General features: G+C 42.0%; 1 protein-coding gene across 6 annotated transcripts in view; it reads left to right on the forward strand.

The window, feature by feature from the left end:
- Positions 1-23,585, forward strand: part of myt1b (myelin transcription factor 1b) — a 126,106-nt gene that overhangs the window by 98,569 nt on the left and 3,952 nt on the right. For 5 of the 6 annotated variants that reach the window (XM_078254245.1, XM_078254246.1, XM_078254244.1 and 2 more), the window contains 14 exons: positions 1,382-2,602; positions 4,590-4,724; positions 6,146-6,236; positions 6,489-6,605; positions 10,149-10,363; positions 10,762-10,949; positions 15,135-15,389; positions 16,037-16,191; positions 17,145-17,207; positions 18,726-18,788; positions 19,162-19,242; positions 20,083-20,304; positions 20,922-21,013; positions 22,750-22,853. In XM_078254245.1, coding sequence (XP_078110371.1) covers positions 1,382-2,602; positions 4,590-4,724; positions 6,146-6,236; positions 6,489-6,605; positions 10,149-10,363; positions 10,762-10,949; positions 15,135-15,389; positions 16,037-16,191; positions 17,145-17,207; positions 18,726-18,788; positions 19,162-19,242; positions 20,083-20,304; positions 20,922-21,013; positions 22,750-22,853 — 3,002 coding nt within the window. The remainder of the gene's footprint in view (positions 1-1,381; positions 2,603-4,589; positions 4,725-6,145; positions 6,237-6,488; positions 6,606-10,148; positions 10,364-10,761; positions 10,950-15,134; positions 15,390-16,036; positions 16,192-17,144; positions 17,208-18,725; positions 18,789-19,161; positions 19,243-20,082; positions 20,305-20,921; positions 21,014-22,749; positions 22,854-23,585) is intronic. The other variant, XM_078254247.1, reaches the window with a different exon arrangement.

Below are 23,585 nucleotides of genomic sequence, written 5' to 3' on the forward strand. Positions count from 1 at the left end.
AAACCCGCTAATATTAACCACAGTCGTCTTTGCCTCTTCTTCACTAGTGAGGAAAAGTCTACTGTAACTTAGTCTCACATTGCCAGACCTTCCTCCACAGCGGAGTAAGGTCTGGCTAGTTCACACAGTATTCCGGGATGGGAGAAAAACGTGCTCTGGTTTATTTGCATATCTTTAAACCAATCACAATCGTCTTAGGCGGTGCTAAGCGCGGGATGGAGTGCCCAAAATAGCCTCGGGAAGTTTTGTCAGAACATGTGTACGTTCAAAAGTTGTTTTAGTCGTGCAACAGAAAACTCAGATTGGACAGATAGTCTTGCTAGCTGTCTGGATTTACCCTGCAGAGATCTGAGGAGCAGGTAACCATAGTCCTCAGAAATCCACCGGAGTTTAGAACGCCAACACAAAGTGGAAAAATGAGGAACATCCGGCAGAACTTGTGGCGGCAGCGGAACAATCCCGTAAATGAAACGTCGTCGATATAGACTAACTGCAACTAAACTCTTACTGACTTAGAAATGGGCGCTGCCCGAGTGTCTCAATCCAGGGCAAGAAAGTCCTTGGACCACATCATTTGCGATGCAGATAGCATTTAGTGAGTGTGTAACAACACAGACAAGTGTTTGCTAGATGTATGAGGAAAGACAATACATGAATTTATGGCGAAGTGCAGCTGTCTATGTTAATCCACCTGACAGACAACAAAACTAAAAAGTTACAAAAAGTCTCACCGCGTGTCACTAATATTTAGTCTTGCATTTCTAGACTGTAGTATGGTCTGGCTACACCATCTATCTGTTCTGGGATAGGGGAAAAAATGCTCTGGCTTCTTTATTTCTTTAAACCAACCACAACCATCCTGGGCGGCGCTAACCAGCGTTGTAGTCAAGACCACCTAAACCGAGACCAAGTCATCACCAAGACCAGAGTGTATCGAGACCAAGGCAGGGTGAGACCGAGTCAAGACCCAGACCAGACCAGTGCCAGACAGCCAGAGCTTCTCCTGTCTTTCACATTCACTTTGTTTGGAGTGCGTGTTAAGGGGGGAGGGGAGAAGGGGTTAATGGTAACAAATTTCAATTTAGAAATGAGTCAAGTTATTGGTTGCATTTGAAGCAGGAAGTTTTACATCCAATCACAGTGATGATTTTAACACATACAATTAGGCAACGCGGAGGCAACTTAGTAATATCCCTGCAGTTGTGGTCTTGACCCATTTTGAAATAAAGCCAGTGTTTTTATATCACAGAGAATGACTTAGCAGGCAGGAAGGTGATGCCAGTGGTGATAAAGATATTGCTAACAATAGCTTTTAGCTCACTGCATGACTCACCTTTTCGTCCGTGTCACAGCTCTGACTTCTTCATCTCTGTTCCCACAGAGGAGTGTGTGATCATCGAGCCTGAGCTCGGAGCAGCGCCGCCCCCAACCAAGAAGTGTCAGTCTCACTCCCAGTGCACCGAAGAGGTGGCCAACTCTCTCCTCCACCTCGGCCGAGTCTCCGGCAACAGTGCACCAACTGTGGCCGTTCATCAGCCTGTTGCTGTGAAGACGGAGGAGGATGTCGCCGTGGCAGCGGAACGGGGTGAAGAAGTAAAGGACCATCAGGAGGGGGACATGAATGAGGGGCAAGAGGAGGAGGAGGTGGCACGCAGAGTTCAAGTACTGGAAGAGTCATTTGTTCTGCAGAAGGAGGCAGCTGAAGTGGAGGAAGAGGAGTTGGAGGAGGAGAACGAGGAGGTAGAAAATGAGAAAGAGTGCCCAGAAAGGATCAACCATGTGAGCCAGGAGAACCACCAATATCTGCCCGAAGATGTCCGCCATGAACAGAACAAGGAAGAAGAGGAGGAGGAGGAGGAGGAAGAAGAGATGGCAGCGCCAGCACAGCAAAGGCGGGGCACTCCAGCAGAAGAAGAGGAGGATGAAGAGAGAGATGAAGAGGACCACCGGGAGGTGAACCACATTCTGCCCATTTCTGACGCGCCAACTGCCATCCGCACCATCACCAGCACCGCCGCAGCTCAGGGAACACACATCACGGCTGGAGACCACAGGGCCAGTCCTCTGGAGGACTACAACTCACACAGGGCGAGTCCCCTTGAGAACTACAACACCAACAGAGCCAGTCCGCTCAACAAATATGACTCTCATAAACCTAGCCCGCTTCAAAACTACAAGGCCAGCCCTCCTTTAAGCTACAGCTCTCACAGGGCCAGTCCACTAGAGGAATACATAACCAGCCTTCGAGGCGAGAACTATAAAATCCACAAAGCCGCGTCCTCCGCCTCTCCTGACATTATTGAGGTGCGATCAGACAGGTCCGAGGAGAGAGACTTTGACGACGTGGACGGGGACGACGAGCACGATGACGAAGACAGCCTGTCACAGCGCTCCACGGTGACGGACGAGTCAGAGATGTTTGACATTACCCGAGGGAACCTGGGCCTGCTGGAGCAAGCCATCGCCCTGAAGGCAGAGCAGGTGAAGCCAGCCGGGCCCAGAGAGCTGCTCCGCGCCCCAGATATCCACCACCAGCGATACTTCACCATGGATGACAGGCCCAAGCACCTGGACGTCATCCGCAAGAGCTACTTCAGCAAAGGTAGGGCAGAGAGGAGCAACTAAGGGGGGGGGCAGAGCTACAACATGTACTGAGACACGAAAGTTGCTTATGTAGGCAATACATCAGGCACATTAATCAATTTATTCTTCTTTAGTCTTTTTTTCAAGCTACGTTAGCATCATTTGATAGTGCTCTGCAAAGTCAGGAGGACAAACCAGGAAGCAGTACAAAAAAGAGTGAATTGTTTTTTTCGTGCATCAAAGGCAGAAACTCCTCTTTATTTTGGGAAATATGCTTATTTGCTTTTATTTTTATTTATTTTTTTAACCAAGAATTAGATGAGAGGATTGATACCCGTCTCGTGTGCTAAATGTGAAGCTAGAGCTGTAAGACAATTAGCTTAGCTTAGCATAAAGACTGGAAGCAGAGGTAAACAAGAGAAACAGAGAACGTCATTACACAATGACAACGTCATAGCAACGAGTGAGAGCATAGAGTATATTCACATCTTTCCCTGCTTATTACTGCATTAGCATGTGATGATGACGTTGCACTGACAAATTTAAAGTGTGATGGATTACCTATCTCAAGAAGGTTTCACACTTTTGAAAGTTTATTTTTGTTCCATAATGACGTGGATGGAAAACAATGGTTTCCTCAAAAGAAAATCCATGCAAAAGTGTATTGTAAACTTCTAACAAATAGCGAGTTGTACACTTGCATTTGTAACCAATCGGCCTAAACATATGAAACCACCTGAACGGTTCGCAAAACTGATTGAGCCATGCATTGGAGTGAACAGCAAATGATGTTCTGAAATTAATTTTGGGAGCAGAGCGAACAAATAAACACAATGTACCAAATAAAGAGCGATGAGTCACAGAGCTTTGTTTCGATCCGCTCTTTTCCATTGTGATATGGATGAAGTGGTTCCAGCTGAATAGACTTGAAGAGCAGAGAGGAAGTGCTCAAAGAGAGGGTGAAAAGGGGCAACAGCGAGAGAGAGAGAGAGAGAGATGACAAAATGTTAGAGAAAATGAGAAAGGAGGAGTGCAGGTTGTTCCCCAGTCAGCGGTGGAGTGTTTGTTTACATGCTGCATGTGTTCGGGCCTTGCATTTCACAGTTGGCATGGTGCCCACAGTGTTGCAGTAGTGTGATTACATGCCTGGCAGTGCTGCCCTCTCCTTGGCCTCCACTCCCTCCCGTGGTGACGTTCCTGTTCTGCTCAACACTAATTAGGAGATGCATGTCGCGTTAACATTCAATTTGAAGGCCAATAGAGCATCGCACCGTCCTCTTTACTGGCATACCTACCTCTAGTAGCAGTAGGGAGGAGAAGGCATCTTTAATTATGTCTAAATTATAATGGCCTGTAGGGCTGGGCAATATATCGATATTATATCGACATATGAGGCTAGGTATCGTCTTAAATTGTGGATATCATGCTATGACACAGAGTTGTTGTTTTTTTAGTTTTAAAGGCTGCATTACAGTGAAGTGATGTCATTTTCTGAACTTACCAGACTGTTCTAGGTGTCTATTATTTGTCTTTAACCACTCATTGTGTAAATATTTTGTGAAAGCACCAATAGTCAACCTTACAACATTGCCGCAATATCGATGAATAGGGTTTGTGATATGGGGGGGGGGCGCATCACAGGATAACTAGGTTGACCCTATTTGGGTTAACTTTCTTTTATTGGATTTCAGCCTAGGAAGCATTTAGAAAAAACACAGAAATCACATTTAGACTAATGCACAAAAAACGTTTGCATTTACAGAGATACATAAGACATTTTATATCTATATGTATATACAGGAGCAGATACAGATGGTGTCGCTTTTGTACAGTTGTCTGAAATATGTCTAGATTTCATGCTCAGCCAAGCAGACTGTCTGATGGCATTAACCACTTGCTTTTGTCCTCCTTATTCATCCCACCTTCCCCTATCCTCTTATCTCTCCTTCGCCTCTCCTTCTTTCATTCTCTCCTCTCCTCTCCTCATCCTATCTTACTCTATCCAGAGAGCAGTAGGCCAGAGAAGAGGGAGATCAAGTGTCCCACCCCTGGGTGTGATGGGACGGGTCACGTCACTGGTCTTTACCCCCACCACCGCAGCCTGTCAGGCTGTCCGCACAAGGACAGGATCCCCCCGGAGAGTGAGTGTTCTTCAGCTGTTTAAAAAGATGGAGAAAAAAAGCACGGAGAGAAGAAAAGTGACAGCTAAGGGCAATCTGACAGTGATAGAAACACACCAGCTCTCCTTAGTGTGGAGTTAGACATCAAGTACTGTAATACCAGTTTAATCGTGATGAGTTCATGTTCTGATCATAACTCAGTTGCTGCTAAATATCTCACTTTGAGGCTTTTAGTATTACCGAGCCATTCACTCTTCACCATTTTATACACTGCTGCTAGAGAATACAAACAACCAAAATAGAAAATTGACAGCTAAAAACTGGGGGGGGGTTCCTTCTGGGGCTCCAGCCCCGAATGTTTACTCAAAAGCCCCAAATGTTTTAGATTTTTAAAATACCTTCAAGTGTTCTATGCTGCTTCTACTACTACTACTACTACTACTACTACTACTACTACGCTATTCCCTAAATAAATCCAATATACGGTAATTGAGTAAATGTTCTTCTGTTGCTCTAATATTCAAATCAGAGTATTGAAATCCGTATTTACTCAGCATCGTTGGGGATCCTTCAATTGCAACTAGAGCAGCTCAGATTATCATGGGATTTCACTTCACAACAAAACATTCATTCTGTGAACTCTACTCCAGCACAGTAAAACAAAAATGGGTTTCAAGATGAGTAATGCTGTTTACGCCAAATTCCTACCCTACCTATGTTATGTAACTTAAAAATAGTAACAATTCTTGCAATTCTTGCCTCTTTTTAGGTGGCAGGAGCGAAAATTCATCCTCATCATTTGTTGTGTTTGCTGGTTTCAGAATGATGAAGACAGTTGGAGAACAATCAGATACAAACATAGGATGTAGGCTCTACAGGATCATGTCTTTCCCAAATGATGTACAGATTATTAGGCATTCTATTATCAAATAGCTTGAAAAATAGTGCATATATCTGCTGTACATGGTAAAACAATCTCCCCCGGAGCATGCCCCCGGACCCCCTTTAGGTTTGGGCTGAGCCCCGAATGTCTACAACATCTGGATCCGCTTCTGAGTAAATAGGGTTAACAGTCTATCGAAATTCTACATAAATGATTGGATTTGGTTTACTGACTTGGTTCTCTAAAACTATGCGGATAGGGATAAAAGAAATAATGTGTTTTCTGCTTGGCCCCATCTCTCCATGTGATTGTAAAGAGACTGTCTGTAGCCATGACTACAGGTCCATTAAATGCCCAGTTCCCTGCTTTTCTCTGATTAAGGGTCACCTCATATTCCTGTATTATGGTTTTCAAAGAGTCTTTTAAATAGTATGGATTAGATTGTGGATTCATTTTAATGACCCTGTGATTGATTGTGTGTGTGTGTGTGTGTGTGTGTGTGTGTGTGTGTGTGTGTGTGTGTGTGTGTGTGTGTGTGTGTACGTTGTCTTCTCCTCAGTTCTGGCCATGCATGAGAATGTGCTGAAGTGTCCAACCCCCGGCTGTACCGGTCAGGGCCATGTTAACAGCAACCGTAACACACATCGCAGGTATTCATACACACATTACAGTATAGTATCTCTGTCAATCTGTATTTGTGTTTTGAGTGTGTTTGTGTTTTCTGCAGATGAGCCTGTTCTGCGCAGGGCACGCATTTTTCTTTGTACATTTGCAAGCTCACATATTCATATATGCAGGACAGCGAATGTGTCAGTCCACATCAGTGTGTTGCAGATTTACACGGTCAGCAGCATGCTCTCCTTTTGATATTCATCTTTTTGTCTTCTCCGCCATCCCTCCAGTCTTTCTGGATGCCCCATTGCTGCTGCAGAGAAGCTGTCCAAGGGCCACGATAAGCAGCTTCTCTCTCAGCCAGGCGCCGAGCACCTCAAAGGAAGTCCCAACGACAGAGTGTTAAGGTGGGTGATCACAGAAGTATCCAATCATACACTTAAGTCATTTCAAATAGGTCTTAAATTTCTGCCTTGTTATTAGACAAGTATGGAGCCCAAATGCCGGCAAAAAACAACAAGAGCTTATCAGACGTATATAGAAGAAATATAACAGAATACATGAATTAATAATACTGTTAATTAGAGCATTGAAATGGAAAAAGACATATACAGCTTTATACTTGCCCTTTAACATTCCCCCCTATCAGAAGATAAAAAAGAGAAGTTTTTTTTTTTTCAAAATGTCCTGTAACTCTTTCTCTGCTAATTATCTATTTGCAAACACCATATGCATATCTCCATTAGATTATCTACCATTACTGTACCTGCAGTGTTAGCTGCTAGAATACTTAACTGGAGTGAGTATATTCATGGTAACGGACTCAGTGTCAGTTTATCAATTAACATGTACCAATTTCAGGGCTGATAAAACGTTGCGTGGGACCATCTGTATAATAGAGGGTAGAAGGTATTTCTCTTCAGCAAGAACCACAATGGAAATAAGTCTTGAGCCCACGTGACTAGTATCACCTGGGGCCCTGTAGGAATTATAGGAATAATTGCAGAGGTCATCAGGAAAATGTACTTATAGTATTAAAAGTAAAAGTTCTCAATGCAGAAAAATTCTCACAGTTTAGAAACTGGAAACGATCCAAACAGTTGTGTGTTTAATCAGCTAATCATTTCAGCTGGACTTGAAGGCCGTTATATTGTTGGGTAGTTTATATTTAAAATAAAACATTGGATTTTACATGTGTTTTGTGTGCAAAAATCCTAATTTGTAAAGTAAAGCTGTCAGAGTAATATAGAGGAGTAAAAAGTACAGTAGAAATGTAGCGGAGTAGAAGTAGAAAGAGGCATGAAAAGAAAAGACTCAAGTAAAGTACAAGTACCTCAAATATGTACTTAAGTACAGTACTTGAGTAAATGTACTTAGTTACATTCCACCTCTGGTTTTCGAGGCTCCATAGATCAAAGATCTTCACCAGGGGGTCCGAGACCCCTTGGGGGTCCTCAGAGTCAATGCAGGGGGGCCTCCAAATTATTGTTCCATTTTGAAAGTTTTTTTCAGAAATGTAAATGTCTTAACATGAATCCAACATATTATTAGCAAATATAAATCCCCACTGATGATAGGCTTACTGGCCTATAGGTAAGCTAGTCACTAAGGTAGCCATCCACAGATACTGTTCATCCTTAGGATTCACTGTGCCACATGAATTGTTTTTGATTTATAAAATCATGCCAATAATTATCATTTTAAAGCGTAGTTTTCTATGCAAAAAAAAAAAGTAATGTATAAAGGCTTTAGGCTGCCCACACGTTATTGTAGGCCCAGTTTAATATGCAACTTAATTTTATACAATATATGTAGTAGGGGATCCCTGCTCCATCTCTCTTTCAGTTAAGGGGTCCTTGGTTTAAAAAACCTTGAAGACCCCTGCCATAGATGACATGGTGAATGACAAGAACTGTCGTATCTAAGCCCAGACCAGACCGGGCATAGTGAACCTTTCACAAACTTAAAAGCTTTCTCCTCCAATCCAAGCTCGGCACAGTTGAGTCCCTCTCAAGGTTAGCTACTTTACTACTGAGAGGCACAGAGAAAGACCTTGGTTGTGTGCCCCTTGAGAGAGGTGAAGCTGGTTTGTGAATGGCTCAGTATAGAAAGAGGCATTGAGTGTGGTTCAATCATTACTGTCACCTCAAACACTGAGCTCCTCCCCATCTCCATTCATCTCCCCGAACTGGTCAGACACCGCGATCACGGCCAGAAGAATGATAATTAACACAAACCAGACACTGGTATTATGCTAAGTCCGCGCTCTTCCTCGTTGCTATTTTAATTAATAATGCAACCGATAAGCTAATTATGCAAGTTACAGGGGCCATGCAGGGGGATAGGAAAAAAATAATTGCTTTCCTTGAGGAAAACCTCATCAGTGGTCGGACAAAGCATTGAGGATTAAAATATAATAAGGCTTGCTTTGTTTTTCCTCCTCAGATTGTTATTAAAATGAGCTTGGTTGTCTGTTATGTATGGGGCTGAAGAATTTCCTCATGCAATCCATGTTCTAATGGAATCCATGTTGCATAAATAAAAAGGGAGGAAAGAAAGCCCCTGTGATCAGTGGTAGAAAGTTTTTTTTTTGCTGTCATGAAAATACTGCTTTGGATTGCTTCAGATTTTTTATTTATTTATTTATTTATATGCATATTACAATCAAGACAACAGAAACACAAAAAGAAAATAGAAATTCAAGAAAGATTGTGTAGGTGAGATCAAGAAAACCCCCCGGGGCTTATAGAAGGAATATCACCTAAGGAAGAGAAGAATAAAATATTATGAGCAATTACAAATGTCCATAAATCCACAAATTAAACACAAGTAAGCATGGAATGCTTTTTTACGGCCGGATGTCCGTCATTTTCCCCTTCCTTTGTGTTGGCGTTCTAAACTCTGGTGGATCCATGAGGACTATGATTAACTGCTCCTCAGATCTCTGCAGGGTAAATCCAGACAGCTAGCTAGACTATCTGTCCAATCTGAGTTTTCTGTTACACGACTAAAACAACCTTTGAATGTACATGTTCCACCAAAACAAGTTCCTTCCTGAGGCTATTCTGGAGTCACCGTCATTGCGTCCGGCTCTTGCCGCCGCCCAAAGCGTTTGTGATTGGGTTAAAGAAATGCCAATAAACCAGAGCACGTTCCACTCCCATCCCAGAATGCTGTGTTGACTAGCCAGACCCTCTTTCGCAGCGCTGTGGAGGAAGGTCTGGCAATGCGAGACTAGCACGGAATGAATTAAACACAAGTAAGCATGGAATTAAGATGCAAGCATGTATTATTGGTGTGCCACAGTGTGGGGGCCACCCCGACAGCAGTGTGACTACAGGCCAGGTCATGTACTGGAGCTTATTAATGGGCATATGGTTGGAGACCAGAGACTGTGATACATCAGTGATACAGAAGGCAGAAGTGCGAGAAAAAAACCCCGCTGGGCCAAAGGGGGTTTGGAGCCTCCCTCTTTCACCACTCCTTTTTCTTTTTTTCCTCTTCCTCCTCCTCCTCCTCCTCCTCCTCTCTTCTTTCTCTCGTCCGCCGCCCTTCTGCCTTCTCCCCGGTCTATCAGTGGATTTACGCCAACAGGTCTGACAAAAGCCCAGGCTCTCCAGGAAAACGAGAGGGCTTAGAGCTCATAAATTCCATGCTGTACAACATGCAAATGTGCCCTCTGCTGATAAGAGAGCTTTTAATCCTGCTGCACTCCTGCTAAGTACACTGTTGCCCCTATCTTTACTCTTTCTATGTCACTCTACCTTCCTCTCTCATTCTCTTTTTTTCCCTCTCTTTATTTGTTTTTTGTGTGTCGATCGTGCAACTCTTTACTGCGTCGATCCTCTTTTATATCCCTTCTCTCCTTGTCTTATTCTATTGTACTTTATCCTTTATTTTGTCTTAATCCCCACCCTGCCTCCCTCTCACTCTCCCTTTCCTCCTCACAGGCCCATGTGCTTTGTGAAGCAGCTGGAGGTGCCCCAGTATGGCAGCTACCGGCCCAACATGGCGCCTGCCACGCCTCGCGCCAACCTGGCCAAGGAGCTGGAGAAGTACTCCAAGGTGTCCTTCGATTATGCAGCCTTCGACGCTCAAGTGTTCGGGAAGCGCATGCTTGCTCCAAAGATGCCCACCAGCGAAACATCACCCACAGCCTTCAAAAGTAAGAGAGGACAGCTGGCTGCTTTTTATACGAATGACAAAGGCAGGATAGATGTTCCCCGCTGTTTCTTTATGCTAAGCTAGCTGGCTCTAGCTTCATATTTAGTGTACAGACATGAGAGTGTTCTCCAACTTCTAAGATTTGTGTAATACACATGCTCTCTCCCAACAAACATTACTTCTCTAAAACTTTTTTTCAGATTTTCTCCCCCTTTTCCTTTATTATTTCTTACTTTTTGGTCTTTTTCTTTTGTCTTATTTTATTAGTTTTAATTACCACAACCCAGCATTTAAAGCGATGATCCACGCAAGAACATATATGTACAGTGTACCTTTTTTGTCTATGTATCCTACTTTTATGAGCATCTGATCTAAAGTTGACTTTGCGTCCACCTACAGCTAAGCCCTCGTTCCCCAAGTCCCCGTCACCCAGCCTCAGTCTCCATGGTTACGGGAAGAGCTCCTCCTTGGCCTACGACTACTCCCACGATGCCGAGGCCGCTCACATGGCTGCCACTGCCATCCTGAACCTGTCTACACGCTGCTGGGAGAAACCTGAGAACCTCAGCACCAAACCCCCAAACAAGGTAAGCAGACGACAATTATCCACATGTATGTGTTTATTTCATGTTAATTAGCACTGATTAAGGATTGCAATTAAAAAAAAGACAGTATGGGGAAAAAAAGCCCTTCATCGTCTAATTAGATAGATAGATAGATAGGTAGGTAGGTAGGTAGGTAGGTAGATAGATAGATAGATAGATAGATAGATAGATAGATAGATAGATGATAGATAGATAGATAGGTAGGTAGGTAGGTAGGTAGGTAGATAGATAGGATTTATTAATCCCAAATTGGGAAATTACAACATCAAGTTACAAGGACATACACACATACTCACTCACACACATACAGAACAAACAAGAAATATACTAGAAATAATAAATAAGATAAACAATAAGATAAAATAAAATAAGATAGCAAAAGATAGATGAACGTAACTAGTGTGCAAGTAGCATAATAGTGCAACATTGTAATGTGTGAGGTAATGAGAGAGTTATCTCACACACAGCTGTGAATTGTTGTTCACTTTTTGATGGAATGGGTCTTAGGGGGATCCAAAGATAACTTACAAATATGCAGTGAATAAAAGTTGTTTATGGGTGATGTCACTGTTACAAAATTGTTACCCCGTTCTTCTCTTCTTAGCACAGTAGTGGGTAGCAAATGGGTGTTGCTCTCCTCTCTGCTGTCTTTTGCTCATTTTTTTGTCCCCCCCCCCCTTCCTCATCAACTCTGCATGAATATATCATCAGGAGACATTGGCTTACAGGATGGTGTTGAGATGCAGTTGCATCACCTCTTCGTCCTCTTTTAAGCTTCCATCCCTCCATCCCACACACTTTTCAAGTTGTTATTGAATTTGGCTGACTGCCAGTTCCCTGGATTACTTTGCCACCAGGTAGCCTTTTTTCATTATCTGCCGGACGGATCTTCCACCCTTTCTCCACCCCCGCCACTCTTTCTGTTGATTTTCTTTTCACGTCTCCTTTTTTTTCACTCTCTTCTCTCTCCCTTTCTTCTCCCTATGCAAGTCTCTGTGTTTCTCTGTCTGTCTATTCGCCCTATCTCTTACTCACTCCCTCGTCCCCCCACCCTGTGCACAGGAGGTGTAATTGGAGCACCACTTCCCCCATATTGTGATTTTTAAAAGCCTTTTTGCCTCACAGAGGAGAGAAAGTGACTGCTTCATCATTTTTTCGATTTCCTGACATGGTTTTAGAATGATAAAAAGTGAAGATTAACGTCTCTGGCAGCACAGCAGAGTGAGGTGTTGTTCATGCGAGGCGCCAATCCAAGAGCAGGCCTTAGCCTGCACAGTGTTACGGTGCAGATCAACCTGGGACTGATCTGGAATCAGAGTCGGAGCCAGTTGAAATCCAATATTGAAACATTGGAACACTGAGCTCATCAACCAGGGATATTTCTGGGAACTGTTCCCGTTTTTCTTTCTTCTCCTAACCCCTTTGATTTTTCTGGCCCTTGACCAGCCCATACGAGCGCCATTTTAGATGAATAGTGAAAACATGGCTCATCTCACCCCTCTGTTTCTGTTCACCTGCCAGCACTATAATAGAGCACGGAGAGATGAACTGGGGTTGGTGCTGTTGGCAAAGTATTACCCGACTACATTAGATATCATTACTAACACGCTTAAGCGATCAAGCACTCAAACATGTAGCGCGCTGAAAAAGTACATCATAATTATGGCGGAACGATTTGGGGAAACAATGTAATTGCGATTTTATTCCACGCCAGATATTGCGATTACGATTCGATTTGCGTTTTATTTAAACTTTTTAAGTTTAGCTAAAGTTCAGTATTCACTGTTGTTCATTGTGTAACAGATAAAACATGTCATGGAGCAATATAACTTGAGACACCATCAAAACTGCTCTATATTCTTATGCAAGGATGAGAACATAGATAGGAATTGCCAGCAATAAGTGTTTTTCTTTTAACAAGCATGGAACATTGAACAGTCAAACACAGAACATTTATCACAAAAGCTAAAGTTATAATAATAAAAAAAAGCAATTCCAATAGAAAAATATCAGTACTTTCCTGTAAACTGAAATGTCTGATATGTCTCAGTTTAATAGCAGCATCTACACACTGCACCTTCACAATCATGTTAAATGAAGTCATTTTAAATGAAAATAGGACCTTTCTGTAAACAATCTGGGATATGTAACATTATTCCAGCATTTATCTTATGAAAAAACTGTAAATATAATAATAAAAAGAGGAATAGAAAATCTTAAACCGTGGCCGGGTTGGCTCAGTGGGTAGAGCAGGCGCACATACACTTGGAGGTTCATGCCTCAACGCAGAGGTCCAGGGTTCAAATCCGACCTGTGACGATTTCCTGCATGTCTTCCCCCCCTTTCTCACCTAGCTGTTTAAAGGCGGAAAAGCCCCAAAAAAATAATCTTAAAAAAAGAAAATGTTACACCAAACATCCAACTAAACATTGCACATTCGATTAATCGCGGTCTTCACGATTAGCTAACTGCATTCTTTCAAATAGCGATTTTGATTTGAAAACGATTAATCGCTCAGCCCTAATCCCACTGCCGTATGGCTGTATAAATGCTTGTTTGGTACAAGCTTGAGGGCAATGTTACAAGCAAATGAAGGTGGATGGGCAAAAACAGGAACAAGTCAATCATTTCACCACATGGAAGTTTAGTTTATACTGAATCTAAATCCCTCCCTGAATGCAACTGTGGATTATATGAAGTTATGATTCAGAAAAATGTAGGTATGTTAATGAATGTGTAGCGCTGAGACTGAATCCGCTCAAGAGGGTAATTCAATAATCACAGTCATCATTATGCAGGACTGCCTCTCATATACACTGAAGTGCACCAGAGGAGACTGCATTACTCATTTATATTTGAGAATACTTACGTATTAGTTAGCACATTTTTCTCTATTCATTTTCTCTCTTCAGTGTTAAAGAAAAGAAAAGTAAATACAATGTACAGACCCAATGACTGCTGTTGTTTAGCCTAACGAGGCTTCCCAGCATTTATGTTAGCAGTGTTGTGTTTCTAAAGCTGTTCTTTACAGAAAGACACACAACTCTGGGAAGAGAAGAACGAGTCTTTATCTTTGGGTCCCCTAGCCAATAGGAGCGAGCTACCTAGCTAGCTAGCTGTTGCCATAATGAACCAAAAACTGATTTCCTCTCCATAATACAAATATATTCCTAAAATAAAAAAATAAAAAACATAATAATGAGGGCTTTTTATGAAATGATTTAAAATAAAGTATTGGTTCATTTATATATTTCACTTTATGTGTTCATATGATTATTTATTTCATATTGTCTTATTCATTTATAAAAGAAAATAACCATTCTTTTATAAATAAGTACACGGAAAGGAGTAAGAATTATGACCAAAAAAAAGTCATATGTCCAGGCACTCAAGGTTGGTTACAAAAAGTGATAAAAGGCCTTTAATTAACAAGGCAAGACACTCTTTGTGTCACCACACCCGAGCCGATACGCGTTGGTGTATTTTGAATGTCTTGCCCTGTTAACTAAAGGCCTTTTATCACTTTTTGTAACAATCCCTTGAGTGTCTTATTTATTTGGGACTCTATAAAGCATGATTTATGCTTCTGTGTTAAATCTACGCCGTGGCTACGTACGTAGGTACGTGGAGACGTGGACCCTACGCCGTAGCACCTCTCGAAAAATGTAACTACACGTTGCGGCGGCGCACGTGGCCCGGCCGTGGTTTGGTAGCGTTGCATTTCTCCCCGACTCATTTCCTGGTCCTTCTTCTCCATAAACAACATGAAATCAAGGAGAGGGTTAACTTTTCCTGCTCCAGATTTCCCACCGTGGTCAGAAAGAACAGAGGAGACACTTTGTTTCTCCCACTATGCCTCTAGAGGGGGGATTACTCGCTCCCAAGCTAATCACCGTCACTCTCTCACTCGCTCTACCACCCCCCCACACACACACTCACACACACATGCCGGCCCTGCTATTCTCTTAAAGAGATCAACGCGCACACCAACGCATAAGTGTAAACTTTGGCACTTACGTAGGCTACGGCCAAAGCTCTGTGTGGAGTCTCTGCAGAACCATAAATCACGCTGCTTAACTATGGAGTGATTTGATCATTGGTTGTATGAAAAGCTGCTGCTGATGTTGCGATGCGGCCTCAGTTCCGAGTGTCTCCTGTGTTCTCCAGGAAATAAACATTGAGGTGGACGAGAACGGCACCCTGGACCTGAGTATGAAGAAGCCCATTAAACGTGAGGGCAGTCTGTCCGGCACCAGCCCCGGGGTTCGGTCCCCGGACCCTTCCTCCTCCTCTTCCTCACTCCATCATGGTGGAAGCAGCGGGATGACATCACCAAACCTAAACGCCTACAAGCAGGAGGAGTGGGAGGGACCTCTGGATTACACCAAACCCAACCGCCAAAGGGAGGAGGAAATGGACGAGGTCAGTACAATTAGACGGAGCAAAAAAAGTACACACCTCCAAACACTCAGTGTTTCCTGTGATAATAGTCACAGAGGAAGCATTGCAACATAAATAACAACAGACAAAATTCCCCCCTAAGCTTTTTGAATGAGAAACTCTTACTTGTTTACATTACTTTGTCTCTTTTCCTGTCCCCTTTTTCCGCTTTCTATTATTCATTTATTTCACTGAAATGCGAGAGTTACCGTACAGTTAAAACATTGCACTGTGTAACAGAGGTGGTGTGTCAGGTGCATTGCACCATCCTGACTTTGGCATATGCTAATTCTTTTACTCCTTTGAACTTTTTCAAAAGAAATATTAAGGGCTTTGAGTGTGAATTTTTTATGAGGACACTGCATTTGGAAACATCATTTGTCGCGGAAAAAAAAGCCCAGAAAAGGGATCAGAGTAGAGACTTGTGTGCACATGGTGGTTTGCGAAGTTTCATTGCATGTATACAAACCATGTGTAAACTATTACAAGAAAGCCGTCACTCAAAAATGGTATAAAAAAATAAAAAAACGTCAATACAATCCACACAACAACACAATTTAAAGAATAAAAAAGAAACACAGAGGAATTACCAAGGCGTTTGTGCTCATCTGTTTTTATTGTCCTTTCAGATGGAGCACACAGGCCAGTCGTTTGTCTCGTCAGACGCAGAGGACTGTGACATGATGCAGGACTGTCTGGAAGACAGGAAGTACCCGGGAGAGGTTACAACTCCAAGCTTCAAAGTCAAGTTCCAGCCCAAGGATAGCAAGAAAGAGCTGCTCTCGTAAGTCACAAAGAGACTCTGTGAGGCTGTTACGCTTTGAGCTAAACGCTAACATGCTGATGTTTGCAGGTATAATCTCAAACATGTTCACCAACTTAGTTTAGTGTGTTTAGCATACATACATGTTCGAATCAGCGCTAAACACAATGTACTGAGGATGAGGCTACATCCACACTAATCCGGTTTCATTTTTTTTGTTTTGAGCCAGAAACGATCTCCGTCCACACAAGAGTTTTAGCTCCAGTAGCAGAACTAATCCCCCCGTCCATATTAACACGTCTGACAACGCAAATCACATGAATATTCCCAATACACTGGGCATTTGCATGCCAGTGTAAACAGGAAGCAGATTGTCTGACGTTACTCTGCAGTTGAAAGTCATGGATGTATAAGTTATAAATACGGAAAATACTTTGGAGAAAGAACAACAATGGCGAAAAAGTAAGACCAGCAATGTTTTTGCGTGGACCGATGACGAGGTTGAAGGGTTACTGAAAGGTACGTAAGCCTACTTAACCGATAGGACTGACTGACGTGCATCATCGTTTCCAAAGGTCTCCGTTTCTACCCGTCCAGACTACAACGCAACCCCGGAGTTTTCAAACCAAAACTGGGGCAGCATTTTGTCCAAATGTCTCCGTGTTAGGGGCTCGGAAACGCCGCAGTAGAGTGGACGAGAGGCGTAAACACAGCAAGATATTTGTTTTTTTTAACCAAGACGTAGTAGTGTATATGTAGCCTGAGGCTGATGGGAATGGGTAGTTTTGAAGGTTTTTGGTCATCAACCAAAGCGTTGCACAAATGAACATTTTGACCTGATGATGGCACTAGATTAAAAGTAAAGGGATCAGCAACCGTATTACAATTGATCCTAAATGGGACATCTGTAACCCATTTAATGGTTTCAGGTGTTTCTAACATCTCTGTTTCTCTCTGTTTCTCGTCCTCTCTAGCTGCCCTACACCTGGTTGTGATGGCAGTGGTCACATCACCGGAAACTATGCTTCCCATCGCAGGTATGCACCATTGCAGACTTATTTTGGGCGATATATATATACAGTATATATACAGTATATAAAGTCTTATATGCAGTGTTGGAATGTAACTAAGTACATTTACTCAAGTACTGTACTTAAGTACGAATTTGAGGTACTTGCACTTTACTTCTTACGTCTTTTCTTTTCATGCCACTTTCTACTTCTACTCTGCTACATTAGTCTGACAGCTTTGGAGCTTTGTTACTTTACAAATTAAGATTTTTGCACACAAAACACATGTAGCTATAAACTACAATGTTTTATTATAAATTAAACTACCCAACAATATAACGGCCTACAAGTGCAGCTGAAATGATAAGACGATTAAACACACAACTGTTTGGATTGTTTCCACTTTCTAAAATGTGAGGATTTTTGTACTTTTACTTTCAATACTTTAAGTACATTTTCCTGATGATACTTACATACTTTTACTCAAGTAACATTTTCAATGCAGGACCTTCACTTGCAACAGAGTATTTTTACAGTGTGGTATTAGTACTTTCGCTTAAGTAAAGGATCTGAATACTTCTTCCACCACTGCTTATATGAAATGTTAGCTCTGTTGAGACTCATCTGCCGCCCACTCTGCACCCCCAGTCCAAAGCGGGTTGCACCACGACTAATTCAAATATTTTATTTGATCCTGACATGCCAGAGGCAATAATGTAGCGTGAGCCTGGGAAAGCAAAGACGGTCATTGACTTTGATATGCATCAGTAATTTACTTCTTGCCGTCTGTCCTCTTCTTCCTAAATGACCTTGGTATGCCTTGCATTCTTGATTTCCCCTTCGCTCACGTCCTTCTCCTCTCTCCCTTTTCAATCCCCTCACACTCGCTTTCCCCGCTCTCTTTCCGTCCTTCTCTTCTTCTGCCTGTCCTTCGCTCTTTCTCCTTTTTTCTCTCAGTCTGTCTGGGTGTCCTCTCGCTGATAAGAGCCTTCGGTCCCTCATGGCGGCCCACACCCCTGAACTCAAGTATGTCTGCTCTACACCTTCACTGCCTTTTCACTGCCACTTCAATGCACTGCTACTGACACCGTACAAACGCCACAATGCTTCATTCTGCTGACGTTAACTTATCTTTTGTTGCTGGCTGCTGCCTCCGCTGCCTCTGCTGCATCTGGCATGGCGTTTTTTTTCTGGCTTGGACTATGCTCGCTTTCACTTCAATCACTTCATGTAAATGTGAAATGAAATTGTCGTTTTGTAGTGTGCATAGCTCTTTGCTAGAAAGTAGGCTTTTTCACAGCCAAGATAAAAGAAGTATTTAAATGGCAAAGAAGCCTCAAAAGAATGACTTTAAAACAGACATCGCTCACAAGAGTGAATAAGAAATCGAGCAAAATGAATAAGCGAGAACCATTTCTCTCATCTGCATAATGCCGTTGTCTTGAAGACGCTTCACTCTGAAACATCGACGCTGTTGGTTTTTTTTTTTTTTTCTTCTCTGCTGACCTTGTATTAAATGTGAAACATTGCTCTGCCCTTTCCCAGATGTCCCACTCTAGGATGTGACGGCTCGGGTCACATCACGGGAAACTACTCCTCCCACAGAAGGTAACAAACAAAAAACACAAATGCACACACAAAAACGCATACGCACACATGGACACACACAGACCCACAGACCCACACACACACACACACACACACACACACACACACACACACACACACAGTCAGTCAGAGAGGCCTAGTGACAGTTCACGGTAGAATTAGACAGGGATCACATACTCACACATTTCCACACCTTTCAATGGTCCTATTTTCGGCCATATTAGGCGCTTTGAGTTGATTTGGTTTGTAATTTGGTTGAACAACCTCTGTAAAATTATTCTTCCTGATAATGTGCTCTCCCTTTACTAAGCAATCACTTCACCAGACCTTTTTTTCAACCCTATGTTATCAACTCCATACTTTCTGTTTTCAGTCTCTCTGGGTGCCCGCGTGCCAAGAAAAGTGGAATTAAAACTCCTACCAAGGACAACCAGGAGGACTCCGAGCTTTTAAAGTTCGTACCGCTCAGAAAGCCATAATGTCTTCTTTTAGCGAGACTGACGGTAAAAGTAAAATGCAATAAAAAAAGAAAGACAGAGAGAGAGAGAGAGAGAGAGAGAGCGAGAGACAGAGAGAGAGAGAGAGAGAGAGAGAGAGAGAGAGAGAGCGAGAGAGAGAGAGAGAGAGAGTAGAGAGAGGGAGAGGGAGAGAGAGAGAGAGAGAGAGAGAGAGAGAGAGAGAGAGAGAGAGAGAGAGAGAGAGAGAGAGGTAGAGAGAGAGAGAGAGAGAGAGAGAGAGAGAGGAAAGTCACTGTGAATCATATGCAGAGGTAGTGACCTGCCCCCAAAATTAAATCAAACAATCAGGCCCTCACTGATGGGAAAATACACTTACTGCAGATACTGATTCTGAATGTAGTTCATGGTAGAGTATCGTAGATAGTCAATAGCTTGTCAATACATAAGAAATACATAAGGCTTCATATTGCATTTGCACACAAAACAGTTAATTTAACGGCATGTTGATAGCAGCATGTGCTGAACATTAATAGCTCATGCATCAATAATATTATCCATTGCATAAAAAACAGATGTATGAAATAAAATTGAGCCCAGTAGAGAAAGTATATAACATAAATATCTATTATAATATTCTCAACATTCTCTATACTACAGTTTGTATGTTTAGATTCTCCTTGTCTAACCGCCTTCTCACTCTCTTTATTTCTTTCTCTGCCTTCTTCTTCTTCTTCTTCTTCTTCTTCTTCTTCTTCTTCTTGTTCTTCTCCTCCTGCTGCACAACTCTCCTTGTTTTTTCTTCTTCTTGTTTTCCTCCTTTCCTCTGCTCCCTGCAGATGCCCAGTGCCAGGCTGCGACAGTTTGGGTCACATCAGTGGGAAGTACGCCACACACCGTAGCGCCTACGGGTGTCCGCTGGCGGCACGCAGACAGAAGGAGGGTCACCTGAACGGCACACCCTTCAACTGGAAGGCCTTCAAGACAGAGGGGCCTACCTGTCCCACCCCAGGTTGTGATGGCTCCGGGCATGCTAACGGAAGCTTCCTCACGCACCGCAGGTAAGATGCACAGAGTTTTTTCTTTTTTCTTTTTGTGATTAACATTTTTTTTCCCTTAGAGTTACTACAGGGGGGCCCCAAGTTAATGTTTAATCATTTAAAAAAAAGTTCAAAAGTTAATATGTCTGAAAATATACATAAACATGAGTCCAACATGTTATTAGCAAAGATAAATCGGCCTATTTGTGATTTGTTTATTTTTTAATTTACATGACCGGCTTACTGGCCTGTAGGTGAGGTAGCCACTAAGGTAGCCATGCACAGATACAGTGAAGCTTAAGGATTCACTGTGCTACATGTATGTTTAACATTAAAACATGTATAAATATATGAATGTCAATAATTATATTCCCTGGTCTGTCTCTATTTCAGCTAAGGGGTCCTTGGCCTAAACAATGTTGAAGACCCCTGCTGTATGGTCTTAAATATTGTAGTTACTGTGTCATCTTTTCTTGATTTTTGTTTTTGTGTGTGTGTGTGTGTGTGTGTGTGTGTGTGGGTAGGGGGGTGTTGATATGTTTATTTTGCCAATTGTATGTTTTGTATGTTGGTTAAAAAAAATGTTAATTACAAAAAAAAGAATAGTGCAGTGACTCCCCCTCCTTGTGTGTCTCCAGCCTCTCAGGATGTCCCAGAGCCTTGTTTCCAAAGAAGAAGGCCAAGTACCCCTCAGAGGACTACCTGAGCAACAAGTTCAGGGCCAGTGATGGTAAGATGTAGTGAAGAAAAAAATCTATAAATACATTTGTGTGCGGGCCTGTGTCTATACATGTGTGTGAGAATGTTGAGTCGGTTATGGAACCAAGTCCAGGCACACATGGAGGGTTAGGAAACTTGGTAACACTTTACTTTAAGGTATCTACATAAGAGTGACATGACACTGTCATGAACACATGACACTGTCATGATACATGAACCCTAACCCTAACCCTAACTTATTATGACAAAAACCAAATGACACTTACTGACAGAAGCGTTATGTCATAAACGTTTATGACTTGTTTATAATGTTTATGCCACGTTCATGACCGTGTCATGTCACTCTTATGTAGATACCTTCAAGTAAAGTGTAACCGGAAACTTAATACCAGTGGTGGGAGAAGTATTCAGATCCTTTACTTAAGCAAAAGTACTAATACCACACTGTAAAAATACTCTGTTACAACTAAAAGTCCTGCATTGAAAATGTTACTTAAAGTGCCCATATTATGAAAAAAACACATTTTCTGGGATTTGGGGTGTTCTTTTGTGTCTCTGTTGCTTCCACACGCATACCAACTTTGTAAAAAATCCATCAATGCTGTTCTGAGTGAGATACGGTTTCTGAATGTGTCCTGCCTTCAGTCTCTGGGTGAGCTGTTCAAAATCGGCACGGCTTGTGACGTCACAAGCCGAAACGTGCTGGCTAACCGCAACTGTTAGCTTGTAGCGTTAGCATGCTAACGCTAACGCTAGCATGCTACCTCTTTCTCAATAGCAAAGCAATGCTACAACACACACAAGTTCACCATAATCTACAAAAGAACTACTTACATGTGCGCCCTCATTTAGAAGTCTCCCAGCTAATCCTGCCTTGTAACTGACTGAAGTTGGAGAAACAGCCTTTCTTTTACTGTCTATGGAGCTAGCTAGCTGACATGATCTACATCTGAGCTACTGCGCATGTGCGAGTGCAATCAAAGATAGTACAGAAGAAGAAGAAGAAGAAAAGAGGTCTCACTCTGTAGCTAAAACAGAGACCAGGTGAAAAGAGGATCTGCAGCAGTGAGAGAGAGCTGTGCAGTACAACAAAATATGGTGTTTTTTGAAAATGAAACCATGTAAACCTATTCTGGTACAACCTTAAATACAATTATGAACCTGAAAATGAGCATAATATGGGCGCTTTAAGTAAAAGCATGTAAGTATCATCAGGAAAATGTACCTTAAGTATTAAAAGTAAAAGTACTCAATGATGAAAAACATTTTAGAAACTGGAAACTAACTAAATGTTTAATCGGCCATTCATTTCAGCTGGACTTGTAGGCCTATATATTTTTGGGTAGTTTAGTTTATAATAAAACATCAGATTTTATAAACTACATGTGTTTTGTGTGAAAAATCTAAATTTGTAAAGTAACTAAAGCAATCAGATTAATGTAGTGGATTAAAATCGTAGAATATTTCTCTCTGAAATGTAGCGGAGTATAAGCAGAAAGTGGCATGAAAAGAAAAGACTCAAGTAAAGTACAAGTACTTCAAATTCATACTTAAGTACAGTACTTGAGTAAATGAACTTAGTTACATTCCACCACTGCATTATACAACATGATTTAGCCTAAACTGATATACTCTTTATCCCAAAATAGAAAAGATATCAAATGAAAAATGCATAGGGCAACCGAAACATAACCAGACCAGACGCTATTCTTTTCTATTCTAATGTATCTCCGTCTCTTCCTTTAGTTTTGGACAACGATGAGGACATCAAGCAGCTCAACAAAGAAATTAACGACCTCAATGAATCCAACAATGAAATGGAGGCTGACATGGTCAACCTGCAGACTCAGGTGTGTGTTTCTACTTTTGTTTTATTTTAGGCTATAAATCACTGAACATGTAGTCTATATCGACGACAGCTCATTTACAGTGTAGTTCTGGTGCCGCCGTAAGTTCCCTTCGGATGTCCTTTAACTTTCAGCTTTCTTTGTGTTTACTTTAAACTTTGGTCGGGGTCACGCGACATTAACCGGAACTTCTTAGCAACGTTACACACTGAAAATGGCAAGTTTTAAGGACAATTTGGATCGTGCAACAAGGCAGGCCTGCTTGGTTTCTTCAGGGAATGATTGTAAAGATTTACAAAGAATATGTTTAGGGCATTTACTCTCTAACTGGGATGTTTTGGGACCGATTGGTGGGATTTGCAATAGGTCTGGCAATGCGAGACTACTGAACATGTGACAGGACAGAAATACTGAGTCATATGTGAGACTTAAAGTACTTGATTCAGTCATTTGAGCCTGTTGAGGAACATTTGATGGTATATTGTTGACATATTACAAAGACAAAGCTGAAAACTTTTTTTTGTTCCTTAAAGATCACTGATGTTAAAGTCATTCAGACCAGTTATGAAGCCTTTAAAGGAAGAAATAACAACCTTTCTATTACCAATGGCAAGTTCAATACATAAGCAATAGAACCCAACCTTGATTGAGTTCACAAACTCAAGTTTTTTGCTGGTATGAACAGTACTTTACAGTGGCTAATGTTGGTAAGCATAAGGTAAATACTGTTTTTTA

The sequence above is a fragment of the Sander vitreus genome, chromosome 7 (assembly GCF_031162955.1).
Source record: "Sander vitreus isolate 19-12246 chromosome 7, sanVit1, whole genome shotgun sequence".
NCBI lineage: Eukaryota > Metazoa > Chordata > Actinopteri > Perciformes > Percidae > Sander > Sander vitreus.